The 26,042-nt window shown below is 37.5% G+C and overlaps 1 protein-coding gene across 2 annotated transcripts in view; it reads right to left on the bottom strand.

Moving 5' to 3' along the window:
* RAD54B (RAD54 homolog B) overlaps positions 1-19,521 on the bottom strand; it is a 79,171-nt gene extending 59,650 nt beyond the window's left edge. The window contains exon 1 of one of the 2 annotated variants that reach the window (XM_045075815.1): positions 19,354-19,521. In XM_045075815.1, the coding sequence (XP_044931750.1) occupies positions 19,354-19,381 (28 nt within the window). In that variant the 5' untranslated portion in view covers positions 19,382-19,521. The remainder of the gene's footprint in view (positions 1-19,353) is intronic. The other variant, XM_045075816.1, reaches the window with a different exon arrangement.
* Between the last annotated feature and the right edge of the window lie 6,521 nt (positions 19,522-26,042).

Genomic DNA, 26,042 nt, shown 5'->3' with positions numbered 1-26,042 from the left:
CATTATCCTAATACAGTAGTGCTAAGAAAAGAAAACCACAGGTCCTAAACAGTGTCACAAAGACCAAGTTCCCAAATTGGGGCTTAATACCCAAAGTAACTGCAGTTTCAAACTCCCCCAAACATTTCAGTCAGGAAATTTTTCTTTCCACCAGTGCCAGTGAGTCTGTCATCTGGGTCCTCTCTCCCCTAAAGAAATATGAGGTACTCTCCATAAGACCCGCTCCCATAGAAAACCGCCTTCTCAATCCTTTTCTTTTGCTAGTAACTTTCTTGCCCCACTCTCCTAAAAAAAAACCTTCCATTTTATATAATGACTTGGAGTGCTTCTCTCAACTTGCTAGGAGGTAGTGCCCAATCCATGAATTCTTTAATAAAACCAATTAAATCTTCAAACTTCCTTGGTCAAATTTTGTTCTTTAGCAGTAACCATGAGCCATGTATGGCTACTGAGCATTTTATATGTGGTTAATGGAACTTGGGAGGTAAATTTTAACTTTTATTGAATTTTAATTAAGGTAAACTTGAAATTTTTAAACTGAAGCAGCAAACTTTACTATTTTGGTAGGATTACTGATCATATACGATACAACTCTTCCTAATATTATCAAGATCATCCCCTTTGACGAAACTTTAGTCAGGCTGTTCAGCCCTCTTCTCAACTAGGTCCTGGCCTTGGCCTAGGCAACATGCCAGGCTCAGATGTGGCAAGAAACTCCTCTGGATACCTAACCAAATCCCTCACTACCTCCACACTGATCCACTCACTCTCTTATCCTGCCCACTGGCTATAAAACCCTGTTGTATTGGGAGTTAAATTCAATCTCTACCCTCTATTGCAATATTTTGAATAAAGTCTTCTTGCCTATTTTACTTGTCTAATGCAATTTTTCTTTGACATTACAAATAATCACATCACGAGTGTAGCCCATCTTTTACTTTTTCTTTCTTTTTTCAAGTAATGTCTACATCCAATGTGGGGCTTGAACTCACAACCCCAAAGATCAAGAATCTACCAACTGAGCCAGCCAGTCACCCCTCTAGCAGTGTAGTCAATCTTAAACCGATTCCATCTGAATGATTTTTTTCCTATGCACTGACATAACATTTAATGAACTTGTTTGAATACTTTATGCAGACAGTACAAATTACAATGATATGCTGTGTAAACTGTAACATTATTAATCTGAAATACTACAATTTTAATTGCATTACAGTTAAATTATTTTTCTAGCCAAAAAAATGAGAATGGACAAATTCTTTAATATAAGAAAATATACTACTGATGCAGAATCAAGTGGAGATGCATAAACTAGTACTCAATGGAACAATGAAGAAAAAAAGACTGAACTAAGTCATTATCACAAACTTTACATAAGCATTACAAAACAATTTGATACAGGAGAATAATAAACTGTTCACTGTGTAAAAGAATTTTAAAGGTTATACACTAGACAATAATAGGAGACATTGTCAACAAATACATAGTGAATCTAATAAGAAGTTTCCTCTCAACAAGAATGGATGAGGTTTAGTCACCTCAAATCAGAATTAAATATCCAGAAATATTTTTAAATAATATGTAATAAGGTCTGAGCATACAACTATGGCCTGCCATTAAATGGCTTGGTTTCTTGCACAAAAAAAGAAAACAATTTTTAGATGAAAAAAATTTTATTTTAGTCATGGAAATGTCATTAGAAAAAATTTTTTTTGTTAGGAAAAACATAAAAATAATTTAAATTAAATTAAATTAAAAATAAAAATATTTTGGGGGCACCTGGCTCAGTCAAAAGAGTATATAACTCTTGATCTTGGGCTTGTGAGTTCAACCCCATGTTGCCTGAAGATTTACTAAAAAAAAAATAATAACGGCCTACAGAATATAAGACATAACACCTACAGAATATAAGACATAACACACCAAATATTAACTGATTCAATGATTCAATATTTTTAAAATTACAAGTACTTTTCTTTAGATGTAAATGAATTGTACAACAAAAGAGAGAAACTTTCTCATGAATATTTGAATTGGGTCATATTTTATCTCAAAGGATTTCCAAATTTACAAAGAAATGCTATCAATTTATGGCCCAAAATCCATGGCATAGATATTTTTGTATCTTCTATGTCTGTTGAAGAATTTAGTGAGATGTGGAAAAAAAATTCTACAATAGATGGTGCTCGTGAGGTTAAAAAGCCTGAAATTTATTGAAATTTTAAAACAAAAAACTAAAGTTTTGGGGCACCTGCCTGCTCAGTCAGTAGAGCATGCGACTCTTGATCTTGGGGTTGTGAGTTCAAGCCCCATGTTGGGTAGTACTTACTTTAAAAGATAAATAGGGTTGCCTGGGTAGCTCAGTTGGTTAAACAATGGACTCTTGATCTCAGCTCAGGTACTGATCTCAGGCTCATGAGTTCATTCAAGCTCCATGCTGGGCTCCACACAAGATGTGGAACCTACTTTTAAAAATAATTAATTAATTAACTAAAATGTGGATTTATAGAATTTAATTTCTTTTAAAGATTTTATTTATTTATTAGACAGAGAAAGAGAGATCACAAGTAGGCAGAGAGGCAGGAAGAGAGGGGGAAACAGGCTCCCTGCTGAGCAGAGAGCCTGATGAGGGGCTCAATCCCAGGACCCCAGAATCATGACCTGAGCCGAAGGCAGAGGCTCAATCTATTGAGCCACCCAGGTGCCCCATAATTTAATTTTTAAAAGAAAGAAACTAGGGGCACCTGGGTGGCTCAGTAGGTTAAGCATCTGACTTTGGCTCAGGTCATGATTCTGGAGTCCTGGGATCGAGCCCCACACCCCTGCCAAGCAGGGAGCCAGCTTTTCCTTCTCCTCTCCACTCATGCTCTTTCGCGCTATCTCTGTCTCTTTCTAATAAATAAATACTTAAAAAACTAATGCTTCACTTATTACTTTGTTCCACAAACATTACAAAAATATTGTACTCAATTTTTGGAAGTAAACTCTATGAAAACTATCTTGAATATTATTGTTAAAGTCATTTGGAATATGTATGTAAATGCTATGATCACTGCCAATTTACTGAACTGGTAAAAGAAATAGAACACAATTCATTTAATAATTGTTTTTGTTCTTCACCAGTACTCACTGGTTGAGTCATGGAAGGTTTTATAAAGAATTATTGTATTATTAACTCCAATTCAATATTTTTTTGAAAGAAAAGGAATGCTTGCCAAACATTCAATAATCAAAGACAAAAAAATGGTAATACAATTTGCATTTTCTAATCAATATCACACTGTTATCTGAATGAGCTAAATTTGTAGTTCTGAAGAAAAGAAAAGTATATTTGTGAGCTGGTTAGATAAATAAGAAAACATATGTTTAAAGTGAAGATTTTCATGATGCAAATCTGTGAGCATATAGATTTTTCTAATATGAATCAAAAGAAAATTTCAATTAAGAGTGATATTCAAAATGCATGCAAAAGCTACAAGAAATTTTTGAAAAATACTTTGTTGATATTCATAAATTAACTTATGATATGATGTTGATATTTATAAATTAACTTATACAATGATCATTTGAATTCAATGTTAATAATACAGATTTGACATAGTACATTTACTTAACTTGGAAAGACATACTTTTGAAACACATGATTTGCTTCCAAGTCAAATTGATTCTTCTAAAATAGATGAACTAGTTTTATAGATGTAGATTTGAATATAAACAACAATTTTAAAACTCAAGATAATGAAAAACTTTTAGCTATGTTTAGAACTTGGGTATACAAATCTATTTTTCCAATTGTATTATCAAACCTAAAGACTGATCAATAATTCACAATTAAAACTCAACATCCAAACCGAGATGTATATATAAATATATACCAGCCAAGACTTGTACTAATAGTAACTTTTGTATTAATTATACATTGAGATGATATATATATTGAGTTAAATACAATGCATTTATAAAAATTAATTCCATCAGCTTCATTTTACTTTTTCTTAATGTGACTACTAGAAAATTTTACAATCTATCTACATGATATAGATTATATATAGACAACAGTGGTCTAGAAGGATATATACCAAATTATTGACAGTAACCAGTACTGGAAGGAAACTGACTTGAAGGAAAACAGTAAAAAACTATTAATTTAGTTGTATTAGTATAAAAGATTTTTTTTAATATTTTATTTCTTTATTTGACAGAGAGAGAGAGCACAAGCAGAGGGAGAAGCAGGCAGAGGGAGAGGCAGAAGCAGGGTCTGGGATAAAGCCCTGCAAGGGAGCCCAATGCAGGGCTTTATCCCAGGACCCTGGGACCATGACCTGAACTGAAGGCAGATGCTTAACTGAGCCACCAGGCACCCCTATTACTAGAAAAGGCTTAAAAATATACTCATGTATTACTTACGTAACCAAAATCAAGTTGTAAATAATTCTTACAAACTAAGAAAAACAATGCTATAGAAGGATATAGAAAAAAAAATTTTTTATGAATAAAAGAACATCCAGTATATAAAGAGCTCAGCCTCACAAGTAATTAGGAAGACAGAAATTAAAAGATCACAATAGTTTTTACTGATTCAAATTGCAGAAGTTTAAAAAGTTTAAGAAAAAAGTTAAAAAGTTTTAATAGCATGTGTTAAAGAATGTGGGGAAATACATTTCCTCATACACTAATGATTTTGGAAGGCATTTTGGCAGACCATATTAAAAAGTAATGCAAACACATTATGATCTGACAACTATTTGCCTATGTTCATAAGACTATATGTACAATGATACACACTACAAGATTGTTTTCAATAAAAATCCTAAATAAACTATGATATAGTCATACCATTGTATACTCTGCACCAATTAAAAGAATGAGTACAAAAAAAAAAAGACTGCGTACATCTACACATTCTAAAATTAAAACAAAAATCTCCAAAGCATACTAGTGAAAACTGCAAAGACTCCTCAGCACAGAACAAAACAAAAAGGCAACCTACTCAATGGGAGTAGAGATTTCCAAATGATACAGCTGATAAGGGATTAATATCCAAAATACATAAAAGAACTTCCATAACTTAACACACAAAAAAACAAATAATACAATTTAAAAAAGGGCAGAGGACCTGAATAGACATTTCTCCAAAGTAGACATAGAGATGGCAAACAGACACATGAAAAGATGCTCAACATCCCTAATCATCAGGGAAATGCAAATCAAAACCATAATGAGGTATCATCTCACACCAGTCAGAATGGCTAGTATCAAAAAGACAAGAAATAACAAGTGTTGGCAAGGATGTAGAGGAAAAAACCCTCATGCACTGTTGGTAGGAATGTAAATTGTACAACCACTGTAGAGAACAGTATAGAGGTTCCTCAAAAAATTAAAAATAGAAATACCGTATGATACAGTAATTCCACAAGAAATTTACCCAGTGAAAACAAAAACACTAATTCAAAAAAAAACACAAGCAACCCTATGTTTATTGCAGGATTATTTACAATAGCCAGGATACGGAAGCAACCTTAGTGTCCATCAATAGACAAATGGATAAAGATGTGGTGTACCCGCACACATACATGTGTGTGCATGCACAACAGACTATTACCCACCCATGAAAAAGAATGAGATCCTGTAATTTGCAATAACATAAATGGACACAGAGGGTACTATCTTAAGTGAAACAAGTCAGAGAAAGACAAATACCATATGATTTCACTCCTATGTGGAATCTAAAAAACAAGAGAACAGAAACAGACTCATAAATACAGAGAACTGGTGGTTGCCAGAGGGGAGAGGAGTGAGGAAATGGGCAAAATAGATGAAGGGGATTAAGAAGCATAAACATCCAGTTATAAAACAAATCAGTCACAAGTGATAAAACGTACAGCATGTGGAATATAGTCAATAATATTGTAATAATGTTTTATGGTGAATATATTTTATCATGGTGAGTACTAAGTAATGTATAAACTGTCAAACCACTAAGCAGTACCCCTGAAACTAATCTAACATGTCGACTACACTCTAATAATAAAAATTTCTTTATTTCATTTCTAAAAAGTAAGATAGAGTGGGGTGCCTGGCTGGCTCAGTCAGTAGATCATGTGTCTCCTGATCTAGGGGTTGTGAGTTCAAGCCCCAGGTTGGGCACAAAGCCTATTAAGAAAAAAAAAAAAAAAAAAAATATATATATATATATATATATATAATATTTAAAAGAAATCAGATAAACTGATAAATAAATAGATGGATATACAACAAAGCAAATATAGTAAAATTCTAACTGTAGAATCTTGGTGATGGGCATATGGGTGCTCAAAGTACAATTCTTTCACGTTTCTTCATGTTTAAAATTTGTTTAATGTCCAAAATTATCCTTAAAAATAAAAATAGCGGTTAATATATTTTAACTCTTTAGCCACTAAAAATGTAGTAAGAATAAATTTCTAAAATAGAATTAAGATAATTACATCTATTAAATTTAACCATAAGAAGTAACATGAAGTAGGGGGGATTTTTTTGCATGAATTTTTTCAGGCAAGAAGAGTACTGCTGTGACTACTGAAATTATTTCTAGATCTTAGGACAGTCCAAAAAAAAAAAAAAGGTAAGAATTTATGCCTTATTAATCTGTCTTAGCCCAAATTCTCTGGCAAACAGAATCTGAAACAATGATTAGAATGCTGATGGATTTATTTTGGAGTTGCTTACACAGGATATCAAGGGTTTTTTTTTTTTTTTTTTAAAGACTTTATTTATCTACCTGACAGAGAGAAATCACAAGTAGATGGAGAGGCAGGCAGAGAGAGAGAGAGAGAGGGAAGCAGGCTCCCCGCTGAGCAGAGAGCCCGACGCGGGACCCGACCCCAGGACCCCGAGATCACGACCCGAGCCGAAGGCAGCGGCCCAACCCACTGAGCCACCCAGGCGCCCCTCAAGGGTTTTTTTTAAAGGGAAACTTAAGCAAGGATCTATGTAAAGCAAAGTGCTGGCTACCACTTTATAACAAGCTATGAAAAGATATATAGTAGGTCACTTGGCAAATGCATCTACTTGGAACTCTCCTTGGAATATCACCTAATGGCCTATAAAAACTAAACAAAACAGAAATAAAAAAAACTTTACAATAGTCCACATAGGAAAAAAAGAGGAATAGATCCGGAAGATTCTCTCTTGTCTCCTATTTCCCACTAGTCAATGTTCATCCCACTAACAATAAACTTCACTTCACTTCCAGACTGTCATCCAGCCTCCACAAACATGCAGGGTGCTACCCCTAAGTCCCGTGATGTGATGTTTCATCCAACACCATTTCATACAGGAGGAACAGACTCTCTCAGACTATGCCTCATTAGCCTGGCTGGACCATAGTCACCAAGAAGTAGGGCCCTGCTGCTCTAATTAAGCAATAGATCAGCCTACAGAGAGCAGAGCAGTCTAGGAGGCAGGGGGTATCAAGAGAATCTGAGGAGGCACATAAGATTATGTTTAATATTTCACAGTGCAACATGTGAGTTAGATGAATCAAACAAAAAAATATGCCAAACAAAATAGGGTAAAAACCATGGTGAATCCAAACCTGAAGCATCATTCTGCTGCAGCATTTATACCTCATACTTCATTGCTGTGCTTTGGTAAGGATATTCTGTGATATTAAGCACTTGAGACAATCAAAAAAGGGATTTCAGGTGCCTGGGTGGCTCAGTTGGTTAAGCTACTGCCTTCAGCTCAGGTCATGATCCCGGAGTTCCGGGATCAAGTCCCGCATCAGGCTCCCAGCTCCACTGGGAGTCTGATTCTCACTCCAACCTTCTCCCCTCTCATGCTCTCTCTCATTTTCTCTAATAAATAAATAAAATCTTTTAAAAAATAGATTTCAGAGATCATAGTCATCCTTACAGAATTGAAGGAGTCTGAGTTAAACAAACAAACAAACCTCAGTCCTCCTCTTGTGTTACTCCTTTCTCTTGCACAACTACCATACTCACAATACTCTGACACAAGATGTGGGGAGGTTTTCCACATACCAAACAATTCTAGGTGTCCCACAATTTAACTCAATTCTAACACTATCTACCTGGAGATAGCATCAGATCCCACAGGTTAAGGGTTCAGTCCCATAAGACAGTGCCCCTCCCTTCAAATGCCAATCGTGAGTTGTTACCTGTGCTTCTGACCAAGAAGCTATAAATCTGAGGCTCCCACAGCCCCAGAAATTCAAATAATTCGCTAGAGCATCTCATGGAACTCAGGACAACAGTTTACTTACTATTTGCCAACTTATAAAAAGAAATGACAGGTGATACAGATGAATATCCAAATGGAAGAGATATGTAGATCAGGTTACATGGGAAGGGACACACAGCTTCCATGCCCTCTCCAGATAGCCAGTCTCCCAGCATCTCCACATGTTCACCAACCCAGAAGCTCTCCAAACCCATACTATTTATAGAGCCCTCCTCATGTCATGTATGATCTATCATTTAATTCCATTTCCAACCTCCCTTCCCTCTCTGAAGGATGAGAGTAAGGCTGAAAATTCCAAGCTTGTAATCATGATTTGATCTTCCCGGCAACCATCCCCCATCTAAGAACCTACCAAGAATCACCTCCTTAGAATAAAAGAAACTACTATAGCCCAAGAAATTCAAAAGGATTTAGTAGGAACCTTATGTCAAGAAACAGAGTTAAAGACCAAATACTAGAACAAAAACATGTTCAGTTATCACTGAGGAGATTAGAAGGGTTGTAGGAGCTCTATGTCAGCAACTAGAGAGAGACCAATAAATATACTTATATTATCTCACAGAGTCATATTATAAAACTTACTGCAATCATGCTACATGAATCAGACCTACTCTATACGGTCTAGATTTACATACATCTTCATACATCAACCAGCTCCCTATTTGGCCAAGTTTTGTTATGGGGGTAACATATTTTGAATGAGGGGCACCTGGATGGCTCAGTAGGTAGAGCAGGCAACTCTTATCTCAGGGTTGTGAGTTTGAGCCCCATGATGAGTGTAGAGATTACTTAAAAACAGAATCTTTAGGGGTGCCTGGGTGGCTCAGTGGGTTAAAGCCTCTGCCTTCGGCTCAGGTCATGATCCCAGGGCCCTGGGATCGAGCCCCGCATCGGGCTCTCTGCTCAGTGGGGAGCCTGCTTCTTCTTCTCTCTCTCTCCCTCCCTCTCTGCCTACTTGTGATCTCTGTCAAATAAATTTAAAAAAAATTTTTTAATTAAAAAAATAATAGAATCTTAAAAAAAAAACTTACTTTGAACTAAAGGAACCTCTGCCCCAGAAGCTGGTTGGCAGGAACCTAGCCTTTAAATTTTGTATACTAAAAATATGGCTACAGCACTCATGTTTATTTCAGCCATCTTTTCAATTAATCATTTTTCAGCACAGTTAACATTATGGATGTCAGTGGTGTCCTACTAACATCCATTCCACTCTATTGTGCAGCAGCCAGGAAATTAGGATGAAATAGCTCTCACTTCCAAGGACAGGGCTGAAGAATGTGTGTCTGATTGGTACACTGATGATTCTCAGAAACCCGTAATTCTTCTTTACAGTAGTAATATAGGTCTAATGTTAGGAAACCCTTTCTAATGTTAGGAAAGTGACATAATTTCATAATTTCAGAATGAAATTAAGAGATCTTATTTAGGAACCAGAACGACGACATTAGCACTTTCTGCCCCTGTTTGCAAAAAAAAAAAAAGAGATCTTATTTAATGAGTATGAGTATGGAGCATCTGCCTTCCATCAGATAGATGAGGAAAAGGAAGTATACAGCCCCAATGGTTGTTGAAATCTATCACTTAACATGAGGGGAGCCAGTTTAACAATGAAGCCAATCCTATGGAGAATGACAGATGAGAAAAAGAGAAAGACACTGAGCTCATGAGGATATCCTTTAGACTGCTATACCAGTCAACCCTGAAGCCCGAAATTTCAATAGCTATACATGCCAATAAAATTCAATTATATAAGCCAGTATTTTTATTAATACTTACACTAAAAGCATATTAACTGATATTTAAAATTGTGCTTTCTTTCCGTTGTGCTTATCCCATTTGCTTATTTTGTCTTGCTTAAATCACCATTTCACATTTTGGGTTTAAGACTGACATACATACATTGATTGATTGATTGATTGATTGTGGGAGGAAAGAGAGACAACATGAGCAAGAGGAGGAGCAGAGAGAGAGGGAGAAAGAGAATCCCACACAGACTCTGCACAAGCACGGAGCATGGCGCAGGGCTCAGACCCTGAGATCATGATCTGAGCCAAAATCAAGAGGCAGACACTTAACCAATGGAGTCACCCAGTCACCCCATATTCTGTTTTTAAATTAGGACTCAGAGAAGAGGCAAAATACGAACACAATTCAGTCCCCCAAAAGTAGAAGCTGAACACCCGTTATTATTTCAATTATTCTACATGAGCCCTCCCAAAAGCATAAAGCAGATTTCCAGATTAAAGTTCTGCTCCAGGGGCGCCTGGGTGGCTCAGTGGGTTAAGCCTCTGACTTCGGCTCAGATCATGATCTCAGGGTCCTGCAACTGAGTCCCTCATCGGGCTCTCTGCTCAGCAGAGAGTCTGCTTCCCCCTCTCTCTCTGCCTGCCTCTGCCTACTTGTGATCTCTCTCTCTGTGTCAAATAAATAAATAATCTTAACAAAAAATAAAAAAATAAAGTTCTGCTCAAACAGGAATACTCCCAATTCAAGCAACCAAGGAAGTGTAGACCAAACTTAACATGCTTAATATGCTAATATGCTAGCATTAACATGCTTAATATGCTAGGCAATGAAGAGGCTTTCCAATAGACCTTAGTAAATACATCCCACAAAGTTTATACATCGATAGTTTATAGCCTTGGGAGGAAGGATGGCAAGAGTTATAAGACTATTTGAGAAAGTCAGTAAAGCTCCTTAGAAAAATGCACATGTCTCCCTCTGTTTTAACTGTCTCCCTGTTTACCTAGCTGGTGAGAAAGGATTCCTGTTCTAGAGTTACAAGGATGGCCAAACACACAACACCTGATACTGGACAGGTACAGATCAATAGCAGTTACATACACTCACGGAGTGGGGGAGGAAGACTGCCACTCTCATGGAAGGCCACAGAGAGATTACCTTCCAAAACAAAGTGAACCAGTAGGGGTGCGGAAGCAGGCTTTGCAGTACCAAGAGGGTGAGGTGTCCCTTGGCTCCTAGAAGATGTGACTGACTTGTTTAAATAATTCTGCAGCTGGCAGGGAAATGAAAGCTGTTATCCACAGATAAGCAGAAACTGTACCTGATCTAGTTAGTAAGAAGCGTTGTTTAGCTAGGGGATCTTATCCTCAGGAACAGAGTAGGGAAGAGAACTTTTAGTTAGGCATTTCAAGACCCTCCTGATTTCATCAGGCATCAAGGAGCATATAATACTGATTTAATTTTTGGCATTACAATACACCCTCCTCTATAGACAGACAGACACACACACACATAAAAGCACACCCCTCTCGAATCCATATCCATATTAAAAACCACTGTTCAATATGTATATCTAATCGTTGCCTTTCCCCCATGCACCCTGTGTCTTACAAAAGAGTAGGCAATGCTGGATACCCAGAAGAGAATTTGGTAACTCAACCTCCTACAGATATGGTCCTGGATAATACCTAGTAGTTTCAAATGTGCTTCAAGATGAATCTGCAAAAATTAATGGACAAATAAATGGGGAGAAGGAAAAGCTCTTGCTTACAGCAGAATGCCAACTAAAAAATACAGACGGAATTAGAAAATCTCAACAGTCATGATTTAAGAGAAAGATAAAACTACTAGGTGAACAAATAAAAAATACTGGCACCGTTTCAAAGGATCTCCCCACAGATACTTATTAAATACAAAAGCAAAAATAATACCTTTATACTGAAGAAACTTGGCAGATACTAATTTATTTAAATAACTGAACTTAATATCACTAATAATGGAATAAATTGACATCATATGCCCCCTAATGTTATACCAAGAATTATTTTTTGATATTCCTGCTGAAAATATATACCTGAATCTATTCATAAGAAAACATCATAAGGAATTAGCTATTCTATAAATGATTGGCCTCAGGGCACATGGGTGGCTCAGTCAGTTAAGTATCTGCCTTCAGCTCAAGTCATGATCCCAGGGTCCTGGAGTCAAGCCCTCTATCCAGCTTCCCTACTCAGCGGGGAGCCCGCTTCTCCCTCTCCCCTGCCCGCCATTCCCTTGTTTGTGCTCTCTCTCTGTCAAATGAATAAATAAAATCTTTAAAAGTAAATAAATGAAAAAAATTGCTCTGGATTTAAAAAGACTAAAAGGACATGACAACTAAATACAACACATAAGCCTTGACTAGTAGGAAAAAATGTTTACTTATTCCTTTTTTAAATTCATTTTTTATATGAAGGACATCACTGGGACAGGAGGAAAGAGTTGAATAGGATCTGTGGATCAGAGGGTAATACTGTATCAAAGTTAAATTCCTGATTCTGATGGTTGCACTCTTGTACTTTATTATGTATAAGACTGCTCTTGTTTAGGAAATACAGACTGAAGAATTTATAGAGTGATGAGCATCATGTCGGCAACTTATTCCCAACTGGCTCAGAAAAATTACACACATGAATGCAGTAAAATTTGTGGAAGTTCTTTATACTATTCTTAAACTTTTCTGTAAGTTTGAAACAGTCTCAAAATATAACATTAAAAAGTTTAACTTAAAAGGTATAGCAAGCTCAGCTAGTTAAGTGTCCAACTCTTGATTTTGGCTTAGGTCATGATCTCAGGGTCTTGAGATCTAGACCCGAGCTTAGCAGGAGTCTGCTTGAGATTCTGTCTCCCTCTCCCACTGCCCCTTTCCCGTTCCTGCATGTGCACACTAAATAAATAAAGGCACAACAAACTGACATTTTTTGACAATTAGATTATCAAATACCAAAAAGTAGAAGTATATATTCATATACAGATTGAGCATCACAATAAATAATACATGCATTGCTCATACATTGCTGGTGAAAGGATAAACTTCTAACCTCTTTAGAAGGCACTTCATCACTATCCATCAAAATGATAAATACACATACCTTGAAACCAGTACCCTACTTCAAGGTATTTATCCTACGAATATATTCTCACATATGTATCTAATATACAGACATTAACTGTAGCTTTGCTTGTAAAAACAAAAGATACCAAATAATATAAATATTCTTTAATAAAACACTGGTTAAGTATATATGGCATATCCATAATGATGAAATATTAGTAGCTTTTCAAAACCATAAGGGAGTTCTATGGGGCACCTGAGTGGCTCAGTCGATTGAGCAAAGAACCCTTGATTTCAGGTTAGGTCATGATCTCAGGGTCCCGGGATGGAGCACCATGTATGGCTCTGTGCTCAGCAGAGGGTATGCTTGAGGACCCTGAGATCATGACCTGGGCTAAAGGCAGACACTTAACCAACTGAGCCACCCAGGCATAGCTACAAGCTTTTTCTTCAACAGGGCATACAATGGATCAATTGTTTGATCATCTTCTTTTTTTTTTTCTTTTAAGATTTTTTTTTTTTTTTGAGACAGAGAGAGGTAACAAGAGAGAGCATGAGCAGGGAGGAGTGGGAGAAACAGACTCCCCACTAAGCAGAGAGCACGATGCAGGGCTCAATCCCAGGACCCTGAGATCATGACCTGAGCTTAACCAACTGAGCCACCCAGGTGCCCCAACTGTTTAACTATCTTAAGTAAACCTGCATTTGATATGAGTATAACACTAACACATTCTGTCCACCTCTGTTCTCATTTGAAGACACGAAAATTTATAATAATTATAAGGTGGCCATGCAAAAATACCAGCATATGCTTATATGCATTTATTCGTATCAGCTAAAAGAAAACAAAAAATCCTAAGCTTCTCCAAGAATTTATAAACCGGAGAAGGCATCCAAACATTCCCAAGGACTTCAATTCCAAATGAAAAATACTTATCTAATATCCACAAAGAGATTTTATCACTCCCTTTTTTTATCCTTCATCTTCGCCTCTTCACTACATCATTCCTTACAGCCTATAACATACTACTTTTAAAAAACAGTAACTGGAGGGGCACCTGGGTGGCTCAGTCAGTTAAGCAGCTGCCTTAGGCTCAGGTCATGTTCCTAGGAACCTGGGATCGAGCCTCGCATCAGGCACCCTGCTTGCCAGAGAGTCTGCTTCTCCCTCTTCCTCTACCTATTGCTCTGCCTATTTGTGCGCTCTCTGTCAAATAACTAAATTTAAAAAAAAAAAAAAAGAAGAAGAAGAAGAACAGTAACAGGGGAGCCTGGCTGGCTCAGTCAGTTTGGTGTTCAACTCTTGATCTCAGGGTTGTGGATTCAAGCCCCATGTTGGGTGCAGAGATTATGTAAAAAAATAAAATCTTAAACAACAAAAACCTCTCTGGTCCCATGCTCTCTCTCAGGATACTATTCTTTCCCTTCACAACCAAATTTATTTTTACATACTTCATTTATTTATATTCAGTGACTCCATTTACCTGTTTCCATTCATTAATTATCTATTACAATATGACTTTTGTTCCATTTTTTGAAACTGTTTCCTCAAATATTACCAAACCCTGAAAACTATAATATTCCAGTAGCTTATTCTTGACTACTTGACTTCTCTGAAGCATTTCAGAGCCAAAGGACTTACCCAAGGGACTTAACCACAAATTTTCCAAGATCCTTTCATTCAATCATAATGTTTTTTTCTAATTCATACTATCTGATTTAAAACCTGAAAAAGGGAAAGTCCCTGCCTTCGTATTCACACTTTAGTCAGGTAAATAAATAAATTACAAAACAAGAGTGTGGATGAACAGTTTGAGAGAGAATGAGAAGGAATTAGAAAGAATGAAACAATTTCTGTTTCTAAAGAAAGTGAGAATTGTTCTGAATATTAGGAGGACCAAGGCTTCCTGTATCAGTTTCTGAGGACTGCCATAACAAAGTACCAAATACTAGGTGGCTTAAAACCACAGAATTCATTCTCTCAAAATCTGAAGACCAGAAGTTCAAAATCAAAGTGTCGACAAAGGCTTTCTCTCTCTGCAGATTTCAGAAAAGAATCTTTCCTTGCCTCTTTCTAGCTTCTGGTGGTTGCTAATGGTCCTTGGTGACCCTGGGCTTGCAGCTGTATTACTCCAATCTCTGACTTGATCATCATGTGGCCTTCTCACCTCATAAGGACACCATCCATTAGATTTAGGATCCACCCTAATACAATATGGCCTTATCTTAAGTTGATTACAACTGCAAAGCCCCCATTGCTGAATAAGGTTGCATTCGCAAGTACCAGAGGTTAGGACTTAAAACCCATCATTTTAGGACACAATTAATTGAACCAATTGTATTTCTCCTTTAATTTTCTCAAGCCAAGGCAAAGAGTAGAGGCTACAGACAAGACCCAAAAAATAAAAAAAAAAAATTTTTAAGTTTTTTTAAAAGACAGAAGAGAGCCCTTCTAGCACAACCTCCAAAAAGGCATTTACCCTGAGCCATGGATGAAGTCATTAGTGGTAGGCCTGATGTGAAATGGTGGGATCCAGGAGCAGTCAAGAAACAATTCTTGAGATGTCTTTGGTGCAAAAAGGTGGTTTTATTAGAGCACAGAGACAAGATCGTGGACAGAAGGAGCTGCAATGGGGTTGTGAGGAGTGGCTGATTATATACTTTCAAGATGGAAGGAGTTTAGAGAGAGTGTAATCTCTAAGGAATTTGGAAGCAAGCTTGCCAGGACCTTGAAGGGCTAGCTATTATTAAGAAAAAGTCATTTACTACTGTCTAGTATAACCTTAGTCATGAGACCCTTCAGATGTACATCGGCGGGCCACATGCATGGAGGATGATTGCTAACATATATCTTGGCAGGTGGGGGTTAAGAAAAAGGAAGTTTCCAAACAGATTTTTATGTATTAAAGATTTACAAGATCCTGGAGGTAGGGCTTATGCCAAGCTAAGGTTGCCTTTTGCCCTTAGTAAAGTATTAACATTGAGGCATTTGAGTTCCTTGAGGAACGTCACTCTACCTGTCCCAAATACTTGTCAGTGGGCTGTAAGCTGTAAGGGAATTTAATCTTTTTTTTTCTCCTGCCTTTGTTCTCCACATCAGACCTACACCTTCATTCTCACACAAGGACTATTACCTGCAAAGGTGCTGGGTTATGAAGAGACCTGAAATGCCCAGTGAAGTTCAGTGGAATGAAAATATACTCATTAGGGCACTTTCTGTTGAGAAAGAAACCAAACTTAAGCAAGCTTAGGCAAAAATGATATTACTGGGGCGCCTGGGTGGCTCAGTGGGTTAACGCCTCTGCCTTCGGCTCAGGTCAGGGTCCTGGGATGGAGTCCCATATCAGGCTCTCTCTGCTCCGCGAGAAGCCTGCTTCCTCCTCTCTCTCTGCCTGCCTCTCTGCCTACTTGTAATCTCTGTCAAATAAATAAATAAATAATCTTTTTATTTATTTGAAGTGGATATTAAGTATTATGTATTATTAATAAACCTTAAGAAATACAGGCTGGAAAAAAAAAAAAACAGGCTGAGGGGTGCCTAGGTAATTCAGTCGTTAAGCATCTGCCTTCAGCTCAGGTCATGATCCCAGGGACCTGGGATCAAGCCTTGCATCAGGCTCCCTGCTTGGCAGGAAGCCTGCTTCTCCCTCTCCCATTCCTCCTTGTGTTTCCTCTCTCACTGTGTCTCTGTCAAATAAAATCTTAAAAAAAAAAAAAAAGAAAAGAAAGAAAGAAAGAAATACATGCTGAAGTATTAAGGGATAATATGGCATAACATCTGCAACTTATTTTCAAATGATCCAGGAAAAAAATGGACATATGGGGGGAAGGAGGAAAGCAAAATGTTAACAACTATAGTATTTAGGATGATAATTATTCTTTCAAATTCTCTACATGTAGGAAATTTTTCAAAATAAACAGATGATGAGGGAAAATGAGGACATATTTTAACTGGGACAAACAGGCTTGGACCCCACTTCGGGGAGGAGGGTGGATCTAGGATTAAAAAGATGTAAAAAGGTGGGGGCGCCTGGGTGGCTCAGTGGGTTGGGCCGCTGCCTTCAGCTCAGGTCATGATCTCAGGGTCCTGGGATCGAGTCCCACATCGGACTCTCTGCTCAGCAGGGAGCCTGCTTCCCTCTCTCTCTCTGCCTGACTCTCTGCCTACTTGTGATCTCTGTCTGTCAAATAAATAAATAAAATCTTTAAAAAAAAAAAAAGATGTAAAAAGGTGAATTATACTACACAAATCTCTCATCTCCATACTTTTTCTACAAAAAACATTCCTCTCCAGTAATCCACCATAGAAAGCAAGATGTTTCTCACAATGTTCTTTTCCCCAATTAACCTCTCTCTGAATGCGGGGCAGGAGGGTGTCAGGAGGTTGGCAAAGGTCCCCCAGTCCAGTAAATGTATTAAATCAGAGAAGGGATTAAGGGATTAAGGGTTGAGTAAATTAACTCCCTCTTCAATTTATCTTAACTCTTAACTCCCTTCTCATATTTAGCAGGTTAAAGAGTGAGAAACTATAGAACAAAAATACAGCAGCAAATCAGTAACAAGGAATGTATTACAGCCTAAATATCATTCCCTAGTGAAGAGATTAGCCACCATAATAGAAAAAGAAAGAGAAATAGATGGATCATTATCTGTCACAGGCTTGGCAGTAGAGAAGGAAACCTGGGAGAACAGGATATTCATTTAACAAAGATGGAAGAAAAACAAAAGGAAGGACAAGGAAAAAAGAAATAAGGAGAGAGCAAATCAATGAGACAGTGCAGCTGCTAAACTGCCATACCCAGAGGGACGCCTGGGTGGCTCAGTTGGTTAAGCAGCTGCCTTCGGCTCGGGTCATGATCCCAGCGTCCTGGGATCGAGTCCCACATCGGGCTCCTTGCTCCGCAGGGAGCCTGCTGCCCCTACTCTGTCTGCCTGTGCTCGCTCTCACCTCTCAGAAAATCTTTAAAAAAAAAAAAAAATAAAAAAAAAAAAAAAAAAAAAAAAAATAAACTGCCATACCCAGAGCTGTCTTTAGGGATCTCAGATCCCTATAAAAAGTGCTTCTCAACTTTGTCCTGACACCAGTCACAGCTTTTGAAAAATTATAAGGAACACATAAACGAAACCAGGAATCCTAGTCAGTTGGGAAAATAGAGAATTCTTTTCTCCCCCAACAAGAAATAAACCCATTCATAGGTAAAATTTATTAATCCTCAAAAATCTCAAGAACTTCCTTCAAAATGTTAAGAAATCTTACTGATTTGTACTGGTATATTAAGCATGACAATTACTCTTCTGTAGACCAGCAGATGGGGCTCTCTCCCTGAATCTGTTTAATCAACCAAAAAAATGAATGTTTTTTGGAAAAATGTAGTCTTATGTTGTCTTTCGAAGGCCAAATAAACATCAGTAAACAACCCTATTTATTGCTTTAATTACTTCTAAAATATTAATTTCTAAGAGATAAAAAAAGAAACAATCATTATTTTAACTCAATTCAACAAAGCAAGGAGGAAGCTCTGTTAAATCCTTGGTTCTCCTTCAATTATGTACCCTTATAATGCAAATCTAACTGATCTGAAGGTATTCCAAGAACTATTATTAATTAACAATTTTACTCATTTCAAGTTCACCTCTACAACTTAGTACTGTTAACACAGTTTTTAATTTTTTTTTTTTAAATAGGCTCCATGCCCAATGTAGGGCTTGAACCCATGACCCTGAGATTAAGAGTCATATGGTCTACCCCAACATGGTTTTTATAATTTTTTTTAACAAATCTTTTTTTTTTTTTAAAGATTTTATTTATTTATTTGACAGAGAGAGATCACAAGTAGATGGAGAGTCAGGTAGAGAGAGAGAGAGGGAAGCAGGCTCCCTGCTGAGCAGAGAGCCCGATGCGGGACTCGATCCCAGGACCCTGAGATCATGACCTGAGCCGAAGGCAGCGACTTAACCCACTGAGCCACCCAGGCGCCCCTTTTTTAACAAATCTTTAAACAGATTTTATTTTGGTACTTGAGGAACATACCATACTTGACCAACAAGTTCACAATGAACAGTCTTAAATATCTATTATAAAGTAGAAGATTTGAACTACATGGCTATTAACCCAATCACTAAAGAAATTATGACCAAAAAAATCTGAATTGCCAACAATCTAGAGGTTTTACAACACTTCAATATAACATTCATTCTTGAAACAGTCAATTTAAATAATACTACACTACAACTGGTCAAGTGTAAACCTAATCAATAAAAAGAAGTCTTACCTGTATGAGGTGGATCTAACGTTGCCATTACAGATGCTTCAGAATAGTGTTTTCCACTGTTATTATGCCCATGATTAATTTCTCTAGCGCTTCCGTCGGTAGGCAGATTTGAACTGCATATTCTGGGATTATTTTGTAACTGGAGAAAGGTATTCTTACTTGCAACAGCCTAAAAGAAGAGAAGATATATTTTATGCAAAAATTAAATCTAATTTCCCATATTTTTACACAGCAGATTCCTAATTTAAAATATAAACTACCAGTTTCTCCATATCTTAATAGGGAATAGATATTTTAAAATAAATTTAGGGGCACCTGGTTGGCTCAGTGGGTTAAGCCTCTCCCTTTGGCTCAGGTCATGATCTCAGGGTCCTGGTATCAAGTCCCATATCGGGCTCTCTGCTCAGCAGGGAGCCTGCTTCCCTCCCTTCTCTCTCTCTGCCTCTCTGCCTACCTGTGATTTCTCTCTCTGTCATATGAATAAATAAAATCTTTTAAAAAAATAAATAAATAAAATAAATTTAAAACCCAATTTTTAGGGGCACCTGAGTGGCTCAGTGGGTTAAAGCCTCTGCCTTCGGCTCAGGTCATGATCCTGGGTGGCTGGGATCGAGCCCCTCATCAGGCTCCCTGCTCGATGGGGAACCTGCTTCTCCCTCCCCCCAATCCTCCCTTTGCTTGTGCTCTCTCACTCTCTCTCAAATAAATAAATAAAACCTTTCAAAAAATAAATTATTTTTTAAAAAAATAAAAATTAAAAAATCCAATTTTTACTATTAAACTAGTTTTAAGGGACACCTGGGTGGCTCAGTGGGTTAAGCCGCTGCCTTCGGCTCAGGTCATGATCTCAGGGTCCTGGGATCAAGTCCCACATCAAGCTCTCTGCTCAGCAGGGAACCTGCTTCCCTCTCTCTCTCTCTGCCTGCCTCTCTGTCTACTTGTGATCTCTCTCTGTCAAATAAATAAATAAAATATTTTTTAAAAAAATAAATAAATAGTTTTAATTATGTTATAAAAGCTGAAACACACAACAGAATGAAAATTATGCTTATAATTATAGTGTATGTTACACAACATATCAGGAGAGTTTTTAAACATGTCATAATATGCCATTTCTCAGAGACAATCACTCTCTTTTGCAAAGTTTCTCAATATTAAAATCAATACTTAAATATTCTCCATTTTTTATGTGGGATAGTGGTACTGTCACTGCGTTTTTTTACAGAGACAAATATTAAACTGTTTACAAATAAAAAGATATTCCTGGGATTGGCATCAAAATAATGAGTATGTTGCACCAAAAATAATGAGATACCTAAGGATAAACCTAACCAAAGAGGTGAAAGACCTGTACTCTAAAAACTATGAAAGAAACTGAAGGGGACACAAAGAAATGGAAAAATATTTCATACCCATGGATTGGAAGAACAAATACTATTAAAATGTCTATATTACCCAAAGTAATCTACATGTTTAATGCAATCCCTATCAAATACTGACACCATTTTTCACAGAACTAGAACAAACAACACTAAAATTCGTATGGAACTACAAAAGATCCCAAATAGTCAAATTAATCTTGAAAAAGAAAAGCAAAGTTGGCATCACAATTCCAGACTTCAGGTTATATTACAAAGCTGTAGTAATCAAAACAGTAATGGTGCTGGCACCAAAAAAGACACATAGATCAATGGAACAGAATAGAAAATCCAGACATAAAACCCCTAACTATATGGTCAATTAATGTTCAACAAAGCAGGAAGGAATATTCAATGGGAAAAAGACAGTCTCTTCAACAAATGGAATTGGGAAAACTGGACAGCAACATGCAGAAAAATGAAATTGGACCACTTTCTTACACCATACACAAAAAGAAATTCAACACGGAGGGGCACATGGATGGCTCAGTCAGTTAAGTGTCTGACTCTTGATTTCAGCTCACGTCATCATCATCTCAGGGTTGTGAGACTGAGTCCCCCACTGGGATCCATGCGGCGCATGGAGCCTGCTTAAGATTCTCTCTCCCTCTTCTTCTATCCCTCCCCACCTCAAAAATGGATTAAAGACCTAAATGTGAGACCTGAAACCATAAAAATCCTAGAAGATAGCACAGGCAATAATTTCTCTGATATTGGTCATAGGAACTCTTTCCTAGATAAGTCCCCTGAGGCAAGGGAAACAGAAGCAAAAATAAACTGGGACTAAATCAAAATAAAAAGCTTCTCCACAGCAAAGGAAACAGCCACAGAACTAAAAGGCAACCTATGGAATGGGAGAAGATATTTGCAAATGACATATGTATTAAAGGCTTAGTATCCAAAATATATAAAAAACTTATGCAATACCCCAAAAACAAGTATTCCGATTAAAGAATGGACAAAAGCATGAACTAACATTTCCCCAACAAAGACATACAGGTGGCCAACAGACACATGAAAAAGATACTCATCATCACTCACCATCAGGGAAATGCAAATCAAAATTACAATGAGTTATCACCTCACAATTGTCAGAACAGCTAAAATCAACAACATAGAAACAAAAGATGTTGGCAAGGATATGGAGAAAAAGGAACCCTCTTGCATTATTGGTGGGAATGCAAACTGGTGTAGCCACGGAAAACAGTATGGAGGTTCCTCAAAAAGTTAAAAACAGGGGTGCCTAGGTGGCAAATTTGGATAAGCGGCTGGCCTTCAGCTCAGGTCATGATCTTGGGGTCCTGGGATTAAGCCCAACATTAGGGTCCACACTCAGTGGGGATTCTGCTTCTCCCTCTCCTTCTGCCCACCCCCCATGCTCACACACGCACATATACTCTCGCTCTCTCTCAAATAAATAAAATCTTAAAAAAGAAAAAAGTTAAAAATAGAACTACCCTGTGATCCAGCAATGGCACTACCAGGTATTTACCCAAAGAATACAAAAACATTAATTTAAAGGGATACATGTACTCCCCCATGTTTGTAGTAGTCTTATTTATGATAGCCAGGATATGGAAGCAGCCCAAGTGTCTATCAACTAACGAATGGATAAAGATGATGTAGTATCTGTGTATATCCATGGAATATTATTCAGCCATGAAAAAGAATAAAATCTTGCCATTTGCAATGACATGGATGGAGACAGAGAGTATAAAGCTAAGTGAAATAAGTTAGAGAAAGACAAATATCATATGATTTCACTCATATGTGGAATTTAAGAAAAAAATGAGCAAAGGGGAATAAAAAGAGCAAGAGAAAAACCAAGAAACAGACCCTGAACCATAGAGAACAAACTGTTACCAGAGGGGAGATATAGAGGGATGGGTTTAAAATAGGAGATGGAGATTAAGGAGTATATGTCATGATGAGCACTAAGTGATTAAAATAAAAACACAGGGACGCCTGGGCGGCTCAGTTGCTTAAGCCACTGCCTTCGGCTCAGGTCATGATCTCAGGGTCCTGCATCAGGTTCCTTGCTTGGCAGGGAGTCTGCTTCTCTCTCCACCTCTGCCTGCTTGTGCATGCTCTCTCTCTCTCTCTCACAAATAAATAAATAAATAAAATCTTTAAAAAATAAAATAAAACACAAGGGGCACCTGGCTGGCTCATTCAGCAAAGCACGCAACTCTCAATCTCAGGGTTGTAAATTCAAGCCCCATGTTGGATGTAGAGATTACTTAAAAACAAAATCTTTGGGGCATCTGGGTGGCTCAGTGGGTTAAAGCCTCTGCTTTCAGTTCAGGTCATGATCTCAGGGTCCTGGGATCAAGCCCCGCATCAGGCTCTCTGCTCAGTGGGGAGACTGCTTCCCCCCTTCCTCTACTTCCCTCTCTGCTTACTTATGATCTCTGTCTGTCAAATAAATAAATAAAATCTTTTTTAAAATCTTTAAAAATAAAATAAAAACTTAAAAAAAATGAGTAGGGAGGAATTGGGCAGGAAGCTGAAGAAGTAAAAATGAAATAAGATTGGTCATGAATTGACATCTGTTGAAGGTACATAGGGTTTTTTTATATAAACTATTTTCTCTATTTTTGTATATGTATTTGTTTTCTATTGCTGTTGTAAAAAGCTACCACAAATTTAGTGGCTTAAGGCAATGCAAAATTATCATTTTGTAATTCTGTATGTAAGAACTCTAACTTGGGTCTTACTGGGCTAAAATCAAGGTGATCAGTAGGGATGCACCCCTTTCTGGAAGCTCTGGAGAGAATACATTTCCTTGTCTTTGCAGACTTCTAAGTCATTTTTTGGCTTGTGGTCCCCTTCCCCTATCCTCAAAGCCAGCTACTCTGCATCTCTCTGACCCTGCTTCCCTAACCACATCTAACACTCTGTTCTGTCTCCCTCTTATTAAGCACTTCCAGATAATCCAGGATAACCTCCCAATCTTTAACATTAAAATGACTTAGTCTAACTTCCTTTTGCCATATAAGGTAACATATTCACAGGATTAAAATATGGATGTTTTTGGAAGTCCATTTTTCTGCCTACCAGACTATGTTTAATTGTTTTCTTTTAAGATTTGAGAGAGAGCACGTGCATGCAAATGGGGGTAGAGGGAGAGAGAGCATCCCAAGAAGACACCCACTGAGCAGGGAGCCCAATGCAGGCTTGACCCTGAGATCATGACCTGAGCCAAAATCAATAGTCAGTCATTCAACCACTGAGCCACCCTGACACCCCTGAATCTTTTAAATATAACTCACAATAACAGACACAGTTGTCATATCCCTATAAATACTTATTAAAATAAATTTCAGAGGCATTCCAAAAACCTATCTTGTAAGATTTTACAGTAAGTCATAGTAATATACTAATGAACACCATAATTTTACTTTTACATAATTTCAAACTTAAAGAAACATTATAGAAATAAATACAAGGAAATCCTAGATGACATTTGCCAAGATTTACCATTTGTTTACATTTTGCTTCATTTGTTTTTCTTTCCTCCCTTTCATTCTTTGTGTGTCTGTCTATATGTGTTTTGGGCCCAGCACACTTCCACTGCATGACTCTGCTTGTCTGTATATGTCAATATCTGAGATTAAACTGGAGACAACTGTGCTCCTTTACCTCTAAATATTTCAAGATGTGTTTACAAAGAGCAAAGTCACTCTTCCACAATCACAGTAAAATTATCAAGATCAGGATTTCTTATTGGTATATTATTTAACCCACAGTCCATATTCAAATTCAGTCATTTTTTCCAATATTATCATTTATAGTGTTTTCCCTAAGCCAGGATCCAATCCCAGATGACATATTACATCTAGTAAGCATATTTCTGTAGTCTCTAATCTAGAATAATTCCTTAACCTTTACTTGTCTTTTGGGACTTTGACACTTTTTTTTTTTTTAAAGATTTTATTTATTTATTTGACAGACAAATCACAAGGAAGCAGAGAGAGCGGGGGGGGAAGCAGGCTCCCTGCTGAGCAGAGAGCCCGATGCGGGGCTCAATCTCAGGACCCTGAGATTATGACCTGAGCTGAAGGCAGAGGCATTAACCCACTGAGCCACCCAGGCGCCCCGGGACTTTGACACTTTTAAAGAGTATAGGCCAATTATTTCCTAGAATGTCCCAATATGGACTGTCTCGTGTTTCCTTATAATTAGCTTCAGGTTATGCCATTTGGACAGAAATACCATAGTTCGTCATATCAAGACGCATATAGTATCCATTTGTCCCATTACTGTAAGTATATACTAGATAAAAGTAGTATCTGCTTAGTTTCCCTGGAAAGTCAGTATTTTTCCCTTTGTAATTTTTAAAAAATATATAGTGAGGAAATGGTTGAGTCTATTCAAATAACCTGGGGAGCTTGGGTAACTCAATTAAGTGCCCGAGTCTGGATCTCAGTTCAGGTCCTGATCTCTAGGTCGTGAGTTCAAGCACCATGCTGGACTCCATACTGAGTGTGGGGCCTACTTTTAAAAAAGTAATTAACTAGGGGCGCCTGGGTGGCTCAGTGGGTTAAGCCACTGCCTTCGGCTCAGGTCATGATCTCAGGGTCCTGGGATCGAGTTCCGCATCGGGCTCTCTGCTCGGCAGGGAGCCTGCTTCCCTTTCTCTCTCTGCCTGCCTCTCCATCTACTTGTGATCTCTCTATCAAATAAATAAATAAATAAATAAAAATCTTTTTTAAAAAAGTAATTAACTAGATTAAGGTGTGTGTGTGTGTACACATATATATATGTGTGTGTATATATATATACTATTTACTTAAACATTCACCCACTAGTTTTGGTATCTACTGAATTTTTTTTTTTTTTTTGACAACACAAATGACTGTCTAATGCCAACAACTGCTGCAGAAAGCAAGACAGGTGAGTAGGAACATAAGTGGTTCCAGCCAATGTCCATGCATCTAGGAAGTAGTGACATTTATGGTTCTCAAACTTCCTTCTAGAGTTCATACTGACCAGTCCCTTAAATTGTTTTAAGAATTACAGATTCTGTTCCATGGATTGAGAACTAATATGTAAACTCTTTGTTATAGAGTGCACTAATATTAAATGTCTTCATTCCATTTTAAAATCCTAGTATATTGTAGGTGGGTAAGTGTTCCCATATAACAAATATGCAACTTAAAAGCCCTCTTTTAGGGGCGCCTGGGTGGCTCAGTGGGTTAAGCCGCTGCCTTCGGCTCAGGTCATGAACTCGGAGTCCTGGGATCGAGCCCCGCATCGGGCTCTCTGCTC

Source organism: Mustela putorius, unplaced genomic scaffold (genome assembly GCF_011764305.1).
Source record: "Mustela putorius furo isolate JIRA1106 unplaced genomic scaffold, ASM1176430v1.1 tig00000163_pilon_pilon_pilon, whole genome shotgun sequence".
NCBI lineage: Eukaryota > Metazoa > Chordata > Mammalia > Carnivora > Mustelidae > Mustela > Mustela putorius.
Note: the sequence above shows the minus strand (reverse complement) of the source record. Positions and strands in the feature narration are given on the sequence as shown.